We start from the raw sequence: 17,644 nt of genomic DNA on the forward strand, positions 1-17,644 counted from the left end.
ATAAGGGCGAATTTGAGGACCTTTCAACAATCTTATGCATGCTTTCTTCGGAACCTGAAAGGACGGGCCCGAGCAGACCCATTGCTCGATGCAGTTCTAGTTGTCAAAGAGCTGGGGTTCGATGAGGATGACGATTCGACTGCTGTAGCCGATGGCGTAGCCGTGATTGCGGGCTCCGTCGAGGATGCTGGACTTGCAGGCGCTGGCGGTGAGGATGCCGAACTGGTAGTACCCGTGTTCGTGTTCTGCGGCGGTGCGGGTTTGCCCATGATTGATGCATAGTGAGCTGCGACACTGGCAGGGAACTTGATGAGGTCCTTCTCCTCCCACTGGACCGTCACTTGGTCGTGTTCGATCCATACGTCAGAGAGCGTGGTGTAGATGTCGGCCGTCGAAATGTTCGGGTCCAGCAGGAAGGGCATGGGTGTGGTAACAGACGATGTGCAGATCCACTGCGGATCAATATCAGCCGTCGAGAAGCCGCTGTGTCACAAGAGTGAGCACTTTGTTACAGTAGCAAACGTGACGAGGGAGAGAATCGATGTACATACCTTTGGCAGCAAGCGCCAGCCCATCTTGTCTTATCGCCATCAACAAGCGATGTGGAGGAGACGATGCTCATCTGCTTCGGACACACGCCAGGGCTGAATGTTGGATAGGTGTTTGTGTACTGCGGAGGATTGCACTTGGTGAAGGACGGATCAACCCAGCCGCTGCTGGGCGGGTTGGTGCTGGTGCCGCCGATCGGCGTCGGCGATGCAATGAAGACGGCGAAGCGGTTGGCGCATCCTAGCGGTGGTGTAAACACCGTCGTCAGAGCTGCCACGGCGTCGGTCGGGATGCCCGCCATGGTGGTTGGTGATGTTGTTGTTGTCTGAGACGAGGTATTCGGATGAGGATACAGGTGTGATTGTTTTTAAAAACAGCACGATACACGAAGATGGGGGACATGCAAGTTGACGCGTCCCCAGAAGTGTAGGTACGACTTTACGGGTATTTGGCAGGCGCCAATCAACATGACGTCGCACTCCCTGTGGTGGCTGGGCAACGTGGTTGCCTTTTTTTTTTTCACATAAGTCGAGTGAAACATCGAGAGATCGAAGCATACATACATAATGTATCCCTTGATTCATCGTATATGGACTCTACGGATTGACCAAAACTTATTCACGGTAGCTACAATTTACCGCCTTCTCTTATGCGCGTGTAGGCGTAGTGCCAACCTTCACGCTTCATGTCCTCTCGAACCTTGTAGTTCTCTTCAGCAATCCTCAGGACATCCTTATCCAGTTCAACGATGTTCATGCCCGCGGCGCGACCCATCCTGCCGACCGAGCCCACATGCGGGAGAGCTAGTTGACTGAGACCGGCAAAGTTGGTCTGCTCCCCCTTTTCGGCTGGTCCCCCAGCGTTGACGAAGATGACGGCGCACGTGTTCTCGAATGCGCGCGTGACGACCGCGCTGTTCAGGAACTCGGCCTCGCCATTGTTATTGAGGTTCCAGCCTTCATCGTTGACATCTTTCATGGTCCAGAACGACGGCACACAGATAATCTCGGTGCCGTCCGAGACGAGCTCCCGGAAGGCCTCGGGAAATGCTAGATCCCAACAGGCGACCATGCCTACGCGGCCCAATGGCGTGTCAAAAGCCTCGTGCGGCTCGTTCGCCGACGAGACCAGGTGGTGACGCTCGGGATGCCAGAGGTTCTTCTTCTGGTATCTCCCTACGACAGCGCCGTCGGAAGAGATGAAATAGGCCACGTTGAGCATGGACGGGCCCTCGCTCGACGTGCTTTTGTCGTCGTCGGCGTGGACTTCGACGATCGTGCCGGGCACGATGCAGATGCCGAGCTCCTTGGCCAGCGCCTGGTACTTGCCCAGGTACTGCATGGACTCTATGCACGACTGCCGGAACTGGGGGTCGTCGGGCACCCATGATGTCAAGTGGTACTCGGGCAGCACGGCCAAGTGACAGCCCTGCTTTGCCGCATCCTTGATGAAGGACGACGCCGTAGCGAAGTTCTCAGCGGGAGCGACGGGCTTTGCGAGATGTTAGCAATGCAATAGGTTGGTAAAACTCACTCAAGAAGCCTGAGTGACGTCAGATGGCCCCGAAGCTCCTGAAACCCCCGAGCTTCCTCATGGATATCGCAGCCATACCTGGGGATGAAGCTGAATGAGAGCGACTTTATATACAGGTGCCATGATGAGGAAGGGACATGTGTAAGAGATAAGATGAGATTGCACAAGTCTTGGCGTTCATATGTCAAGCCTCCGTCTCATTTGATATCCAATTGTCAGATGGCGCAATGAGGGGTCTCGATTGTGGAATGGATGGTGGGGCACCGACACCCGAGACGATGGGAACGCGGGGTGCGGCCAGAATGCGGCTGACTCGGCTATCGGTACCGAGCAGCCGCGAAGAGGGCTATTATCCATCAACGTAACCTACGTACATGTATGTACATGTCAATGGCATGAGAAGCGCAAGGTGGTTCGCTGGACCATTCGACTCCCACTCGATTCTGGCATGGTCGCCATACGACCTGTCACGGCTTGCTATGTAGAGAAACGTAGACAGAGAATAATTTTCCTTCAGTAACAGGCGCCTCCCCCAGACCGTTGAGAGACTAGCACGGGCTGGCAGGTCTACCTACCGTTGCTGGAAACACCCAGACACCGAAGTAATGCCCTGCAGCGGTGTTAAGTCGGCATGGCATTGCAATTTGTAAGGGGTATGCGATGCTGCATGTATCAACGGCGTAGGCGGCAGTCGGTGCATCAGATTATCTAGATCCGATGGACCCCTGGATTGATCCATCATCCAGCGCTGAAAAAGTGAAAAGGTGCATTGGTCAGCGACAAAAGCCGCCAAACTGCCCCCGGGCCAGGCTCTTTTAGGTTAAGCTCCAATTGCGTGATTCTGGCCATGGGCATTTGCGACGGCGTTATTCAACCATTGTCCACAAATAACTTTTCGAGCCTCGACGAAAGAATGGCATGTCGTCCATTCACCGGGCACTGCGATGGCGCAATCGCCCTCGGTCGTAAAAAAGAGTGGCCGTCTTCGGCCGCGACTTACTTATGGGTAGGTTTCCTTGATCTGCTTTTCTTCCTGCTGACTCCGTGACCTTGTCTTCTTCTCTCGCATCGATACTCGACCGTTTCAAGTATCGCAGTCACGGTTGCGCCTCACAAAAGTCCAAGACTTGCGCCCGTTTGAAGACCTGGCACTTCAGACGTTTTCCGGAAATACATCTGCCGTGTTTCTATTCATTCGTTTCTCCTGTCGTTGATTTTTGTCCTTGCCTGAAAAAAACAGTAGCCCTGCGAGTGAACTATAGTTCCCCGGAAATCGTCAGAATGCAGTTGAAGCAGCAGGAGAGCGGTGCCTCTACCGACCGCCTCCCCTACCAATGACAAGATGGACCAACGTAACGAGTTCACCAAGAAGTCCTCCAGCCTCCCCCTTTGGCCAGCCTGTCGCCCTGTCCTCGATCTCGGGCCCTACCTATGTGACCAGCCAGCTGCTCGTCCAGCAGATCGCATACAAGCTCTCCGACAAGATCTTCTCCTACTCGCCCGAGACCTTCGACCTCGACGTCGCTGTCAAGAGCTGGAGCGAGAACAACAACCAGAACATCCATGGCTACAGCACCAGCGTCGTGCCCCTCCAAACCCGTACCGGCGCCGGCGCATTTGCCCTTGGCTACATCTTCTCAAAGGACTTTGACTTGAGCAAGCGACACATCCCCCAGACTCTTTTGGCGCCGTCCCTGAGTCTGCGCAACTTGCGCGCCTCTCTCGACCAGCTGGCTCTGCTGTATGGCGTTGCCAGCCCCTTCGTCGCCCACATTGCTGCTGCAGATTACTCCAGCAATAGCGGACTTGTCCCCGAGTATGGGTCCGCAATGCAGCTGGCTGAGGAGCTTGGCCTTGGTCTGGTCTCCAGCTCTTCCGCATACGAGGCACAGCACATGTCGCTGTTTGCTACGTTGATGGCTAAGGTCGTCCCTACACTTCACATCTACGATGGTGTCCGTACTTCCCGTGAGACCACCCGCGTCATTGACGTTCTGAGCGAGACCGGCGTTTCCACGATATACAACGCCGTGGCGGCAGCAGCTGATGCCTTGAACCAACGCCTTGACTCGGCCGGCAAGGTTGTTGAGCTGCTTAACTCGTTCAATGGCGAACTTGGTACCGACTACGAGCTTTTCGAGTACAGCGGCCACAAGGAGGCCGAGACCGTTGTCGTTGTTTTCGGCAGCGTCGAGTCCCAGCTGGCCAAGCAAGTGGTTCAGGATCTCTCGGACAAGGGCTTCAAGATTGGCGCCGTGAGCGTCCGAGTTTACCGACCTTTTGTTGAAGAGGCATTCCTCAAGGTTCTTCCGGCTTCAGCCAGCGGTATCATCGTCCTTGGCCAGGTGCACGACGCGTCGGCTGTTTCCGATGCCTCCGTCCAGTCGACTCTTTACTCCGATGTGTTCACCTCTGTCTCTTTCACTGACAAGTGGACATCCGCCCCTACTGTGATTGATGCCAAGTATGCCGCCGCGGACGCTTTCACGCCTTCTTCCTTCACTGCGTCCATCCTCAAGGCAATCGGCAAAGATGCGCCGGCCGAGAAGACGCAGCTCCCACAATTGGAGAGCGTTGCTCAATATGTCTTCTGGGATGTGGATGACTCCGTCTCTCTGAACGCACCCATGGTTGTTGGCAACTTGCTCTCCCGGGATTCTAGCCACAACGTCTTTGTCAACGAGACTCATGACAACCTGCTCCAGGGAGGCGTTGTTCGAACCGACCTGAGGTCGTCTAAGAAGTCTATCGATGCCCCATACGCAATCGAAGAGGCTGATGTTGTCTTCGTTGGCGACGAGAAGCTGCTTAAGGAGGTTGCTACTTCTCAGACTGTCAAGTCTGGTGGCAAGCTAGTACTCAAGCTGCCGAACTTCAAAGACGAGGATGTCGAGAAGCGAGTCCCAGAGGCCGTTCGTAAGGATATCCAAGCTAGAGGCATCGAGCTTCATATCCTGGATTCGGCTCCTTCGTCCGCTTTCGAGCACGACAAGAACGTCGCCAGACTGCTTGTAGACCTCGCTTTCCTTCGCGTAGCTCGACCTGATCTCAAGTCTGAGACCCTGCAGCAATTGGCTACCCAGGAGGGCAACACCGTCGCTGTGCAGGAGTGCACTGACGCTCTAGACAAGTGCCTCGTCAAGTTCGAGGTCCCCGAGTCATGGGCCGAGATCAGCAGCGAGGCATCCGCTCCTCTTCCCGCTACTTCGAAATCCAGCAGCTTCGTTCCCTTCGAGAAGCAGGATGTGGAACAAGACATCCAAACCAGCACCTGGACTTCCGCTGCAAAGGGTCTCTTGTTTAAGGAGGCTTACGGAACCGAGATCAGCCTGCGACCTGAGCAGACGGTCAAGACTTACACCATCTCTGTCAAGGAGAACCGTAGACTGACTCCCTCAACATATGACCGCAACATTTTCCACATCGAGTTTGACCTGGGCGACTCTGGTCTTACCTACAAGATTGGCGAGGCACTCGGCATTCATGCCGATAACGACCCGGAATTGGTGCAGGAATTCATCGAATCATATGGTCTGAATGGCGACGAGCTTGTACAGGTCCCCGGGCGTGATGGTGACTTCATGGAGACCCGCACCGTGTTCCAGTCATTGATGCAGAACATTGACATCTTTGGAAAGCCACCCAAGCGGTTCTACGAATCTCTGGCCGAGTTTGCTAGCGATGAGATGGAGAAGAAGAAGTTGCAGGGACTTGGTTCTTCGGAAGGCGCTGATGAGTTCAAGAAGCGCAACGAGGTCGACACCCTGACATATGCCGATATCTTGGAAGAGTTCCGCTCTGCCCGTCTCAGCTTCACCGACATGGTCCGCCTCGTCGGCCCTCTCAAGCGTCGTGAATACTCTATTGCCTCTGCACAGGCAGTCACCCCCAACGCGGTTGCACTCATGATTGTCGTTGTCAACTGGGTCGACACCAAGGGACGCGACCGATATGGTCAGGCAACCCGTTACTTGAGCCGCCTCCCGGCCGGCAGCACTATCACCGCATCTGTCAAGCCTTCTGTCATGAAGCTACCTACTCGCGATGATGCACCGCTCATCATGGCCGGTCTCGGTACTGGTCTGGCTCCCTTCCGCGCCTTCGTCCAGTACCGCGCCATGCAGAAGGCCCAGGGCAAGGAGATCGGCGAGATCCTCCTCTACCTCGGATCTCGTCACCAGCGTGAGGAGTACTTGTATGGTGAAGAGTGGGAGGCCTACGTCGACGCTGGCGTCATCACGCTCCTGGGTGCTGCTTTCTCGCGTGACCAGCCGCAGAAGATCTACATCCAGGACAGGATGCGGCAAACCATCAACAACATTGTCAAGGCATACATCACCAACGAGGGCTCGTTCTACCTCTGCGGCCCGACGTGGCCTGTGCCTGACGTGACCGAGGTCCTGCAGGAGGCGATTGAGACCGAGGCCCGCACCAGCGGCAAGAAGGTCGACTCGAAGAAGGAGATTGACAGGCTCAAGGAGGAGGGCCGTTACGTGCTGGAAGTTTACTAGACTTGACTATTCTTTTAAGCGAGCTATATCTAGACCGATCCATTTTCTCAAATACACCTGACTATTCTGTCAAGCGCCTTTTTTCCGATAGAATCCCGGATAATTCGTCTTTCTGTGATCATGTCTTTGTTCGTCAGTTACTCACATTAGCTTAGGACATTCTTTGACACTACTCCTTCGTTCGAGCGGGTTCGAACCCTTGCAGTTTCGATCCTTTGTTGGAGGCAACTTGGGCCACTGAAGGCTGCCTTGTTCCTGCATTCCTGCATTCCTGCAGCAGATTAGGAGAAGCACCCCGACAGTTGACATTTACTAAATTCAAATGTCTCATAGAGTTGCAGTGGATTTTGAATATGGCCTTAGGGAGAGGTGCCGCCAATCTTAAAGATATCATCGCTCGTCTGTCGAGCGGCGAGGCAGTCGACGAGCGTAATAAAGCGACGGTTGATGACGGTGTAATTGCTGGCGTGGTAGGTAGACACGAGAAGACATGGGCATTTGGTGGACTTCCGGCGCAGGTTGACTGACATGTCGCAACAGCAAGCAGGACCGGTCAATGACCCTCTTCCCCCGAAGAAACCACAGCACGATACTACCATTGCCAATAACGGAAACGGTTCATTGACAGGCGATGATGACATCCAAAGCAGTACAAGTCAATCCAAGCGTTCTCAAGAGACAGTGGGGCAGGAAGAGGTGCCTTCTAACAAGGTACGTAAGGCGGTTCTTGGGACAGCAACAAGCCGAGTGTAGCACGACGAACCAGTATCCCTTAACCTTTTCTCACGTCAGAACAGAAACAAGAGGCGGTCCATTCCCCATCTCTGGTCCAATCGCAACAGAGAACTACCAAGAAGGACACAGCTCATATACCCGGCGAGGCTTCGAGGCCCAAAGCTGCACCTCCGTCCATATCCCTCTCCCAACCCGGCAGATCAGCGAATAACGGAGGAAACAACGGCAATGATGGCGATGCTGTCTCTCCATCATCGCCATCGTCCCCGAGGCGGCTGGGCCCCCGCAGCTGGATCGTCCGCTGCACCGAGATCAACGACCTCGTCTCCGCCGACCTCTCGCGCCTCTGCGCGCTCAAGGGCCAGGTCCGGGAGCTGCTCTCCCTGTCGAGCCAGCTCGTGCCCTCGACCCGCCCCTGGAGGAAATTGGTCTCCACGGCTCCGGCAGAGGCCGGCGAATACGACTTTGAGTACAATGAGAGGCTCCAGCGGCTGGCGGCCGAGCCCGACGTCCTCGTCGACGAGCTGCGGATCCTGCAGAGGGCGCTCGGAACTACCCTGCCGGCGACGCGCCGCGTTTCGGTTTCGTTTGACTTGGATAGCGCCGTCGCAAAGGCGACGAACGCAGCAGGCATGAGTGAGAACGGGAATGGGAACTCTTCGAGTGCGACCACTACGAGCACGAGCACGAGCACGAGAAGCAGCACCAGCGCGGGGACGTATGAGGAACTCGAAGGGCTGCGGACCCGGTGGGCGGCGCTCTCGAAGCGCGTTATTGCCTTGTCATCCCACCTCGACAAGATCGTCAAGGCCGCGGCCGAGGCGTGTCGCAAGTCGGGGGCGCACCCCGAGAGGCCGGCCTTGGTGGCCAGGGTTAAGCAGCTGGTGGCCGAGGCGCAGCCGGGGACGATCTACAAGCCGTACGAGGAAGTGGGCCTCAGCCAGGTGGTTGGAGAGGTGTATCCGCAGGGTCGGCCGGAGCCGGAGATCACGTCGGACGATAGCTTGTGGGAGCAGCAGCAGAAGAAGAATGCGACTGCATTGATCGTGGCGGCGGTGGCAGAGGCACTCCGGGCAGTGCCCATGCCCCAGTCGGTGTCGGGGACGACGGAGAAAGTGGTAAAGGATGGGTGGACGGTTTTTAGGAGTGTAAGCCAGCAGCTGGCTTGGATCCCGCGCATGCTCTTCTTATCTCCGGCGCTTGTGTATCTGAGGGTATATCTGATTGCGCTACTGGTGGCGCTGCCGTTGTCGTTCTACTACTTTGAGGCGCCGCCGGAAATATGGTAATGGATTCCAAATCCAGTTCAATCCCTTCCAAGCTGGAGACGGTGACATGATTTCAAGACCTGTATGGACTTCGTGTGCAAGACTGCCGCATCGTAGAGGGGCAATGATTTACATGCATCTCGCGGAGAAGACAGACCGAGAGTTGTCCCTCAATCTCTACCTAGGCTTCCTATTTCTTGCAACTTCGACCAACATGGCGAGATTAGGTAATTCCCTTGACATACCGACACTACACACACCACGCTTATCTCTCTTGTCTGCCAGTTGCGGGGGTAGGCATCGCGACCGATCTGGCCAGGGTTGTTGCACCGCTAAAACGTGTTAGCGAATTCAGCAGCGTGAAGTAGCTTGGGCTGTCGAATTTCCCGATTGGCCGCACTCGTTCCGATTCTCACTTGTCTCAGACAGCCACGGAACGGCGCTTACTTCCTTATCTGCCTGGGCCACACCGTTTTCGCCCGATATGACCTTGCTGGAATGAACGAAGACGTCGCATGCTCTTTCTTGGTGTTGAGACGTGCTGAGCGATGCGCCACTGGTGCATTTGACTTTCTCGCTCCTTTTTCTCCCCTACCCTGGCGCCAGATCATTGCTGCCTGTCTAGGTACTCATGGAGACACTTTCAGTCGGAGGTGCAATTCTCCTGGGGCTTTTTGTGGCATATGCAGTATGGTCGTACAATAGCACTGCGAGCAAAAGGGTATATTTACTTCTTCTCTGCCGGTCGACGAACATATGTCCACTCGAAGGATGCAGCTAACGTCTGATCACTAGATACCTGGTGTCCATGGGATGGGCTATGGCCATGCGCCTTTCTTTGCGTCCTGGCGCGGTGCCATCAAGTTCATGTTGAGGCCGCGATACTACCTCCTGAAGGGCTACCAGAAACACAAATCTGGCTACTTCAAGATTGCCACGCTAAGGGACGAGTACATACTCGTGTCAGACAAGGCCAAGATCTCCGAGGTGAGCGACATCAAGCAACTTGCCCGTCCCTTGTTTGTGCAGACACATATGCTGACCTTGTCCACCAAGTTACTCGCAGCTCCTGCCGACGTACTCAGCTTTCTCGACATAAGTGCGGATGTAAGTTGACATAACCCTCTATCACGCATGCCACCCCCTGACCATGCATCTAGGAGATTCAGTCGAAATGGACTTTGGGAAATACCTCACCGTGGCATCTGGGTCTCATATCTGGCAAACTTACCCAGAATCTCGGGACCCTGACCCCTGGTCTTGTCAAGGAGATCAACGTTGCTCTCGACAAGTATATAGGATCCCCACGAGGTAAGTTGCTACCCGCACACCGTCTCTTCTTCCCCAGCATGCTAAACTCTGTAACAGACTTCAGCCCTATCGCTCTTCACAACGTCATGCATAAAGTCGTCGCCCAAACCGTCAGTTATGCTTTAGTCGGGCATCCGTTGTGTAAGTGGTATATGTCCCTGGGCCAAACTGCACTCTCCTCATTTTGTTATCACAGGCAGGGACGAAGTATATCTAGGCAACGTACGAGCTTTCACCAGGGCCGTTCATATTTCAGCCGAGTTGATCAGACCATTTCCTGATTCCTTGAAATCGTATGTACCCCCCCATGGCCCCCCTTTTCAGTATACTGGACATGAATATTGTGTCTATATGTGGAATACATCTTCTCATGGAGTCGCCCCATACGAAAACTCACCACTTGCCAGCTACCTGATCCGTCTCACACCTGCATGGAGACGACGGAAGTTTGCCGAGGAGGTGATGCACAGCGCCGTACTCGCAAGACTCCGCAAGACTTACAAAGCAAAGGAAGCCAAACCAGTGGATCTCCTCCAATGGCTGGCGGAGACTGCACCCAGTCGTGAACGGAATGTCACAACAACCGTGGAGCGGATCATGGGAATGAACCTGGCAGCTATGCAGGGCACAAGTTCTGTAAGAATTGTTCCGCATCCATAACGGATGAGGAGGAGAGAAACAACGAAAATCACTAACTGAATCTACAAAATCTAGATCTTGACTGGCGCTGTGGTACAGCTTGCTCTTGCGCCAGATTTGTATACGCCAACACTCCGGCAAGAGATCCTAACTCATCGTGAAAACGGCATCACAACGCACAAAACATTGCTCAATGCAACCAAACTGGACAGCTTTGTAAGAGAGGCTAGCAGGATGAACCCTACATCTATGAGTTCGTGCCCCTTTTCTCCGCCTATCCCCGTCTAATGGCGTTTGGCTTTGCTACTATTTCCCACTAACCGCTTCATGGGAGCAGTCGGCCTTATGCGTGTTGCTCGAAAGGAGTTTCGCTTCCGGGATGGCACATCTGTTCCCAAAGGCACTCGCATGGGCGTCCCGACTGTGGCCATCCACCAGGATGCAACTTTCTACCCCAAACCTGATTTCTTTGATGGATTCCGGTTTAGCAAGCTGCTCGAGGAACACCCCAACGACAATTCAAAGTATGGAGCTGCGAGCACTGGATTGGACTATCTTACATTTGGACATGGAAAGCATGTCTGGTATGTTTACAAATCTCCTTCCTTCCAGCCGAGACTTTCAGTCATCGTAAAATACCCTGAAGCCATGGTTGTCAGTGGGCTATTTCACCCAGTCACTAACGAGTTCTTGGGCAGCCCTGGCCGTTTCTTCGCTACAGATCTCATGAAACTTGTTCTGCCCGTTCTCATAATGCGATATGACATCAAGCTGCCGCCGAAGGCGAAGCCACACAAGCGATATTTCGGTATGCACGAGATACCTGATTCCAATCTGCGCGTCTTGGTTAAGGCTACTGGAAACCGATGACTGCTTTGAAGGATTCTATCTTAGCATGAAGTTCGGGACGTTGTGGTAATCATAGGGTTTCAAAGACGAGGAAAGCTCTCATTTCTGGCAATATCCTCCAGGGGCGATCAGTTGGCCCATGGTGTTGACAATGACGAGCTACAAATGTGCAAATTTCTATAAGTTAACTCCGAAGTCTGATGTACTATTCAGGGGTACGTCACCTAAAGCACCAGCCTTCGACACTCGGTTCTAGCTCCATCCAAAGAGCATATTCAGATTGGTTCGTACACTCTGATGTAATTACGCAAAAGCGCCTTCGCGGTGTTTTCTGAGACCGCTTTTGAATTTGGGCCTTACAGTTCGACCATTAGAAAACAGGCTGTCTAGGGTGGCGTTATTGGTTCCTCCGGAGTTAACCACCCCGGGCCGGTGATACGGAATCCGGAGGATGCATACCTCGGCTTAAAATTAAGCCAGCTAACTGACCCTAGGATCCGAGAGATGTCCCCGAGACCGAGAGATTCTCTGCAGATAACCACGGATTACAAATTCGACCGACTCCCCCTGAAAGCATGTTGTCATAGGGTGGGACTGAGACGGACTTTGCTGGCGCCGAGTCCGTGTGGCTGCTTCAGTAGCGGACTTGTGGTAGTTACAGGGAACTGTGTATTTAACAGAGCCGGTGGCCATGCCTGTCCCGTATAAAGGGAGTCTCGCTGTTGAATATCGATCTTACATCCTCCACAACTCTAGTGACCATTAAAGTTGACCAACAGGTAGCAGCGACCTCATTTCTCCATTCGTAAACCCCTTACACACATATACACACCAGCACAGCACCAACCCAACCCACCATGCGTGTCTTCGTCACAGGCTCCACCGGCTTCGTCGGCACCGCCGTCGTCGACGAGCTCCTAGCAGCCAACCACACCGTCGTCGGCCTAACGCGCAGCGACGCCGGCGTGGCCCAGCTCCAAGCCCGCCCCCACGCCAAGGACGGATCCGTCGAGGCGGTGCGCGGGACCCTCGAGGACCTGGACCTGCTCCGGCGCACCGCGGCCCGCTGCGACGCCGTGCTGCACCTGGCCTACAACCACGACGACTTCTCCAAGTACGCCGAAGCGACCGCGACGGACCGCGCCGCCATCGCCGCCCTGGCCTCGGCCCTCGAGGGCACCGACAAGCCGCTCGTCGTGACGTCGGGCACCGGCCTGCTGACGTCGGGCGACCCGGCCGGCAGCGTCGTGGGCACCGAGGACGGCGAGCCCGACGCCGCGCACCCCTGGTCCGTCCTGCGTGGCCAGTCCGAGAGGCTGTGCAAGGACCTCGCGGACAACAAGGACAAGAGCAAGGCGGTGCGCGCCATGGTGGTCCGCCTCCCACCCACCACGCACGGCCCCGGCTCCTCGGGCTTCATGGCCGTGCTGGTGGCCACGGCGCTGCGCAAGGGCGCCGCCGCCTACGTGGGCGACGGACAGAACGCGTGGTGTGCCTGCCACCGCGACGACGCCGCCCGGCTGTACCGGTTGGCCATGGAGAAGGGGCGCGCAGGGGCCGTCTACCATGCCGTGGCCGAGGAGGCCGTGCCTCTCAAGGACCTCGCGGCCGCCATCGGGACCCGGCTGGACCTGCCTGTCATCAGCATCAGGCCCGACGAGGTGCAGGACCACTTCGGCTGGTTCGCCTTTGCTGCGGCCGACAAGAGGGCCTCGAGCCACAAGACGAAGAGGGAGCTGGGATGGAATCCAACAGGCCCGACAGTGGTCGATAACACCGGCGTCATCGTCGACTTCATCAAGGCGCACGGTTCTCGCTTCTGAAGCATATAGCTATCTAGGCCATGAACATTGAGCCGTGGCAGTGCAAAGGATATCAGTAGTAAGGGTGTTATTAAAGAACCTGGATTCCTCGAGAAACTCGCCACCCGATATGAATTCATGCACGGCGAAGGGCAAATCGTTTAGGATTCGTTAAATTGTCGTTATCACATTTTCTCTACCAGCATTATTACGGATCCGTGAGATCTTTGCGCCCGTAATGCTCCGCATAAACTTCTCAGCGCATGTCCACGCGTGCCTTTTAGTCCTGCCCAGGTCCTTTATATGTAGGAACAAGAGGAGTTACCAGATATCGGCGTCATATCCCGAATCACCTCGAGTAGCGTTTCGACCAGCGGACCTCTAGTCTCGCTGCTGTCGCGAGGCCGCTCCTTCACGTACGGCCTCCAAGATGAGATCCTTTGCGATCTCACAACCATCGCGAGATCCATTGATCTCGATGGCCTCATCACGAGCCTGATCACGGGGAACCGTGATCTTGCACCCGCTCTGTTTGCGGATGGCATTGACCTTGGAGCCACCTTGGCCAATAACGTAACGGTAAGTAGAAGGATCAGGGAGAACGAGGTAACCAGTGGCCGTGTTCTTCTGGGCTTGCTCCAGGGCCGTTGCGATCAGCTTCTTCACACGCTCCACATTCTCCGGGTTGCCCCTGAGCACCCAAGGAATCTCGCCTTCTTCGGTGGAGGCGGTGTCAACAATGTTCCACGAGTGAGCCTCGGCAGCCTGCTCTGGATCATCAGTGATCAGCGGCGTAGGGCCATTGTTGGCCCGGGCACTCGAGGCCTTGGCCTTGGGCGGTGTCGGCTGGCCCGCATGGTCCACGGTAACCTTGTGGTCGTTGCGCAGTTTTCGGAAGAAGGCACCATTATCTGAGATGGCGTTGTGGTATTTGCGGGGAACCTGAACGGTCTCGCCCTCCTGTTCCTTGATCGAGGAGAGGATATGCTCCTTGGCCTTCTCGACATCGTCAGGCTTGCCGACGATCTTGACGCCGGTCTGTCCGCTACCCTGTCGTGGGATATCAATCGAGACCTTGAACTCGGACTCGATCTTGCGCTTCGCCTCGCCACCGCGTCCAATCAGAGTTCGGTGCTTCTCAACAGGTACGTCAACTACTTCAGAGACCTGGCTTGCTCGTTCCGAAACCATGGCCTCGATGCTAGCAACAATCTTGTCCACAATATCAGTACGGCCCTCCACCTTGATCGAATTCCCATCGGCATCCTGCTTGGGGAACTGGATTGTCCTGGCTTGCAGACGCCTGTCGTCGGGCCCACCAGCCTTGACGATAATGTCGCGTAGCGTAGAACCTAAAATCATATTAGTATTTAGAAACAAAGAGTGGCGCAGCAATGGATATGATAATACTCACCGCCAGGTCCGATCAGGATCTTGTGCCATTGCCTGTCGACATCGATGGTCTTGGTGACGGTGTCGTCGAAAATCGCCCGCTTCTCTTCGAGTAGCTTCTTGGCTGCTGCAACTTGTGACTTGGTGCCCTTGATCTGAACATCGACGAGAGTGTTCTCATCTTCATTACGCTCGTTGGGGATGTCGATCTTGGCACCCGTAGCTGAGCGCAGTTCATCCATGGCAGAACCGCCCGAGCCAATCAGGGAAGGCAATTGTTTCTGTTGGACAGTAACCGTGTCGATGAACGAGTTGTTCTTCAAGAACTGGTAGAGCTCCCACACTTCATCACGTGCGGAATCCGCACCCTTCTTGGGCCCTCGAATAACGACCTCATCGGCACCTTGCTGGCGCTTTGGCTTGCCTGAATCGCTAGCAGCCTCGGCAGCCTCGTCGTCGTCACCATCCTTACCGGCGCGCGCAGTCCGGGGGAAGTTGATATGAACATTGTAGCGGGTCTGAAGACGGCCAATTTGGCTGCCTTGGGCGCCAATCAATTCACGGTGGAACTTTGGCTCGACCTTGAGAGTGTGAGTAGTCTCATCGGCCCAGGTGCGAGCCAATGAGTTGATGTGCGACTTGGCACGCTCGGCCTTGGCCTTGGGTCCCTTCAGCTCAACCTCGCCGTTTTGGACCTGGATATCCACGTCAAACTTCTCGCGCAACTCATTGATGTGGCTACCGCCCTTTCCAATCAGATGGTTCGCGAACTTCTGAGGAAGTCGAACTTCATAGTGAAACCACGCTCCTTTTCGTCCTCCTTCTCCTGCTCGACGAAAGCTCGAGACTTGGAGGCGAGCGAGTCGACCGCCGAGGTGGGTCCTCGCATAGTGACTGTGGTGCCCCTCACACTCACACGGACAGGAATGTCACCGGCGCTACGGACTGTGGCGTCCTGCTCCTTCTTGATGTACTTGCGAAGCTTCTCATGGAACTTGGTCGGTACCTCAAGGGTCTCGGCCTTGAGCTGTTCTTGCTTACCGATGAGGTCGAGGATGTGCTTGCGAGCTTCTTGGAGTCCTTGCTGGAAAGTTTTCAGATCTTGAGCAGTGGGTGCCTTCTGAGGTACTTGGTAAGGCTCGGGCCCAGTCTCTCCTTCGTAAACCAGGAGCACGGGGAAGGTGGATTCGCCAGGTTCCGGCACAACGAGGTGAACACCATAGTCTGACTGAACCTTGGGCTTGACATCGCTTCGCAGGTAAGCGTGGAAGAACGGATCAACAGGAACAGTGGCCAACCTCGAGGGAGGGAGACCGCTGACGATCGAGGATACTTCCTTCTGCGCCTTGATGATGTTCTTGGCGTCGCGGGCAAAGAGTTCCCAAGGCGAGGTCACACCATCAATGAAAGGGGTGGTCACATGGATCTTGTGGAGCTTCTCGATACGCTCAATCTCCTTGCGTTGTCGGAGATAACGGGAGACGTCTCGAGAGTATGTGGATGCCCCACCAGCGGCATGCTTGTGAGAACGGCTAACATCCATAGGCGAAGAGCTGATGCTCATGGCGAGATCCATCGCCTTTTCCAAACCACAGGTGATAGCATCCTGGTCCAGTCCGATGACGGTCACAGCCTCAGCACTATCGTCGGTGGGCAGCAGGATAACACAGTTGGTCTCAGCGAAGAAGTCGTCCATAGGAATGCCACGATCGCCAATGATGAATTGGTGACGAGTCCGAGCAATATCAACCTGATCCATCTGTAGCTGGTTCTGAAGCTCCTGGGCGCGACGTTCGATGGCTGCGCGGGCAGCGGCTACAGCAGCACGGTCTCCGGCAAGCTGGATGTGGTTATCGTTGTTTGCCGGCGCGAACAAGGGGCGGTCGCCGGCGCTGGGAATGGCGGGGATAGGATGGGCCCAGGGCTGGTGGGACGGAATACGGATTTGTACATTGTGATCCGACTCGAGTGCTTCCCGGCTGTTGTTGTTTGCGCCCGCAATGAAGGGATAAAACTCGGCAGGAATCGACTTGAGCTTGGTGCTGACATTGGAAGAACGTTCGCCGGTGATTCTGTTGATGGCATCGCGAGCAGCGGCAGCAGTGATGGTGTTGCCTTCCACGAGCACGTCAACCATAGCATCATCGTCGTCGTCATCGGCCGCATCGTCGGCCTTGGGCATCTGTATCCTGGCGCCAGTCCTCTCTTGAATTGACTTGATGGTGGAGCCCTGCTTTCCAATGACATGAGCCCTAGTCGAGCGGGGGATGGGGACCTTGATCGTCTGCCTGGTGCCGATCTGCTGAACCAGGTCCCGGATGGCTTGCTGAGCCTTGTCCTGGGGACCGGTAGCATCGATACGCAGGCGGCCATTGCCAACATTCGAGGTGGTCAAAACAGCGCGGGATTTGCGGTTGATGTCCTTTACGACGTCGGGGATAGGGCGCTTGAGCTGGTTGCGGGGCAGAATGAACTGAGGCTCGATGGTAACAGTCTCAACGTGGCGTCCGGGAATAGACATGTTTGGGACGTTGCCAACAGGAGTAGCGACACCAGAAGCAGGCGTGGAGGCACGGGGCGTGCCGTTGGCCGGGGTCGAGCCGTTGGACCTGCCGCCCTTGGCGCTCCAGATGGGTGCGATGTTGACGGGGGCCTTGCCCTTGGGGGCACCGAGCTCGGGGAAGGCCTCGATGGACTGGGTGTCGATGGACGAGGCGGTCTTGGACGGGACGGAGGGAAGGTCCTCGTCAGGCGCATCCTCAACAGTTACATGGTGGAGAGGGTTTTCGGCGTGCTGTTGGAGCAAACGCTCGGCAGCCGAGGTCGAAGCCTCACCATTCATGTCAGAAGTAGCCATTTCTTATAAGAGCTGTACCGGAACCGAGGGGGGTCGATCGACCGAGGAAGTAGCGAACAATGGGCCGGGCAGGCAAAACGAGGTAGATGGAACTCTGGAAACGGGGTCGTGGTCAGCTTTGGGCAATTAAGTAAGAATTTCTAGAGTGGTGTGATAGCTAACTACCAGAGCTGCCACAAAAGAAGGTTTGGCTGTAGC

At 55.4% G+C, this 17,644-nt stretch overlaps 6 protein-coding genes across 6 annotated transcripts; 3 read left to right on the forward strand and 3 right to left on the reverse strand.

Annotated features, from left to right (window-relative positions):
* Positions 1 to 32: 32 nt before the first annotated feature.
* PG997_012651 (uncharacterized protein) lies at positions 33 to 850 on the reverse strand (the record flags this gene model as incomplete). Its single annotated transcript, XM_066816965.1, has 2 exons — positions 33 to 483; positions 552 to 850. The coding sequence occupies 2 exons, from the start codon at positions 848 to 850 to the stop codon at positions 33 to 35; spliced, it is 750 nt and encodes a 249-aa protein (XP_066662657.1).
* A 326-nt stretch (positions 851 to 1,176) lies between these two features.
* Positions 1,177 to 2,205, reverse strand: PG997_012652 (carbon-nitrogen hydrolase; the record flags this gene model as incomplete). The annotated part of the gene is made up of 2 exons (XM_066816966.1): positions 1,177 to 2,040; positions 2,161 to 2,205. The coding sequence occupies 2 exons, from the start codon at positions 2,203 to 2,205 to the stop codon at positions 1,177 to 1,179; spliced, it is 909 nt and encodes a 302-aa protein (XP_066662658.1).
* Positions 2,206 to 3,363: 1,158 nt separating this feature from the next.
* Positions 3,364 to 6,593, forward strand: PG997_012653 (sulfite reductase flavoprotein component; the record flags this gene model as incomplete). The annotated part of the gene is made up of 2 exons (XM_066816967.1): positions 3,364 to 3,388; positions 3,463 to 6,593. 2 exons carry the CDS (start codon positions 3,364 to 3,366, stop codon positions 6,591 to 6,593), a joined length of 3,156 nt encoding a protein of 1,051 aa, XP_066662659.1.
* Positions 6,594 to 6,946: 353 nt separating this feature from the next.
* On the forward strand, positions 6,947 to 11,416 carry PG997_012654 (uncharacterized protein; the record flags this gene model as incomplete). The annotated part of the gene is made up of 10 exons (XM_066816968.1): positions 6,947 to 7,063; positions 7,134 to 7,304; positions 7,391 to 8,476; positions 9,392 to 9,703; positions 9,757 to 9,907; positions 9,965 to 10,048; positions 10,104 to 10,200; positions 10,315 to 10,543; positions 10,622 to 10,799; positions 10,884 to 11,416. 10 exons carry the CDS (start codon positions 6,947 to 6,949, stop codon positions 11,414 to 11,416), a joined length of 2,958 nt encoding a protein of 985 aa, XP_066662660.1.
* An 836-nt stretch (positions 11,417 to 12,252) lies between these two features.
* On the forward strand, positions 12,253 to 13,218 carry PG997_012655 (uncharacterized protein; the record flags this gene model as incomplete). Its single annotated transcript, XM_066816969.1, has 1 exon — positions 12,253 to 13,218. The coding sequence occupies one exon, from the start codon at positions 12,253 to 12,255 to the stop codon at positions 13,216 to 13,218; it is 966 nt and encodes a 321-aa protein (XP_066662661.1).
* A 360-nt stretch (positions 13,219 to 13,578) lies between these two features.
* PG997_012656 (uncharacterized protein) lies at positions 13,579 to 17,446 on the reverse strand (the record flags this gene model as incomplete). The annotated part of the gene is given in 3 exon segments (XM_066816970.1): positions 13,579 to 14,549; positions 14,612 to 15,376; positions 15,394 to 17,446. The coding sequence occupies 3 exon segments, from the start codon at positions 17,444 to 17,446 to the stop codon at positions 13,579 to 13,581; spliced, it is 3,789 nt and encodes a 1,262-aa protein (XP_066662662.1).
* Positions 17,447 to 17,644: the final 198 nt, after the last annotated feature.

This window comes from Apiospora hydei (assembly GCF_038363865.1).
Source record: "Apiospora hydei strain CBS 114990 chromosome Unknown utg000009l_segment0_segment0, whole genome shotgun sequence".
NCBI lineage: Eukaryota > Fungi > Ascomycota > Sordariomycetes > Amphisphaeriales > Apiosporaceae > Apiospora > Apiospora hydei.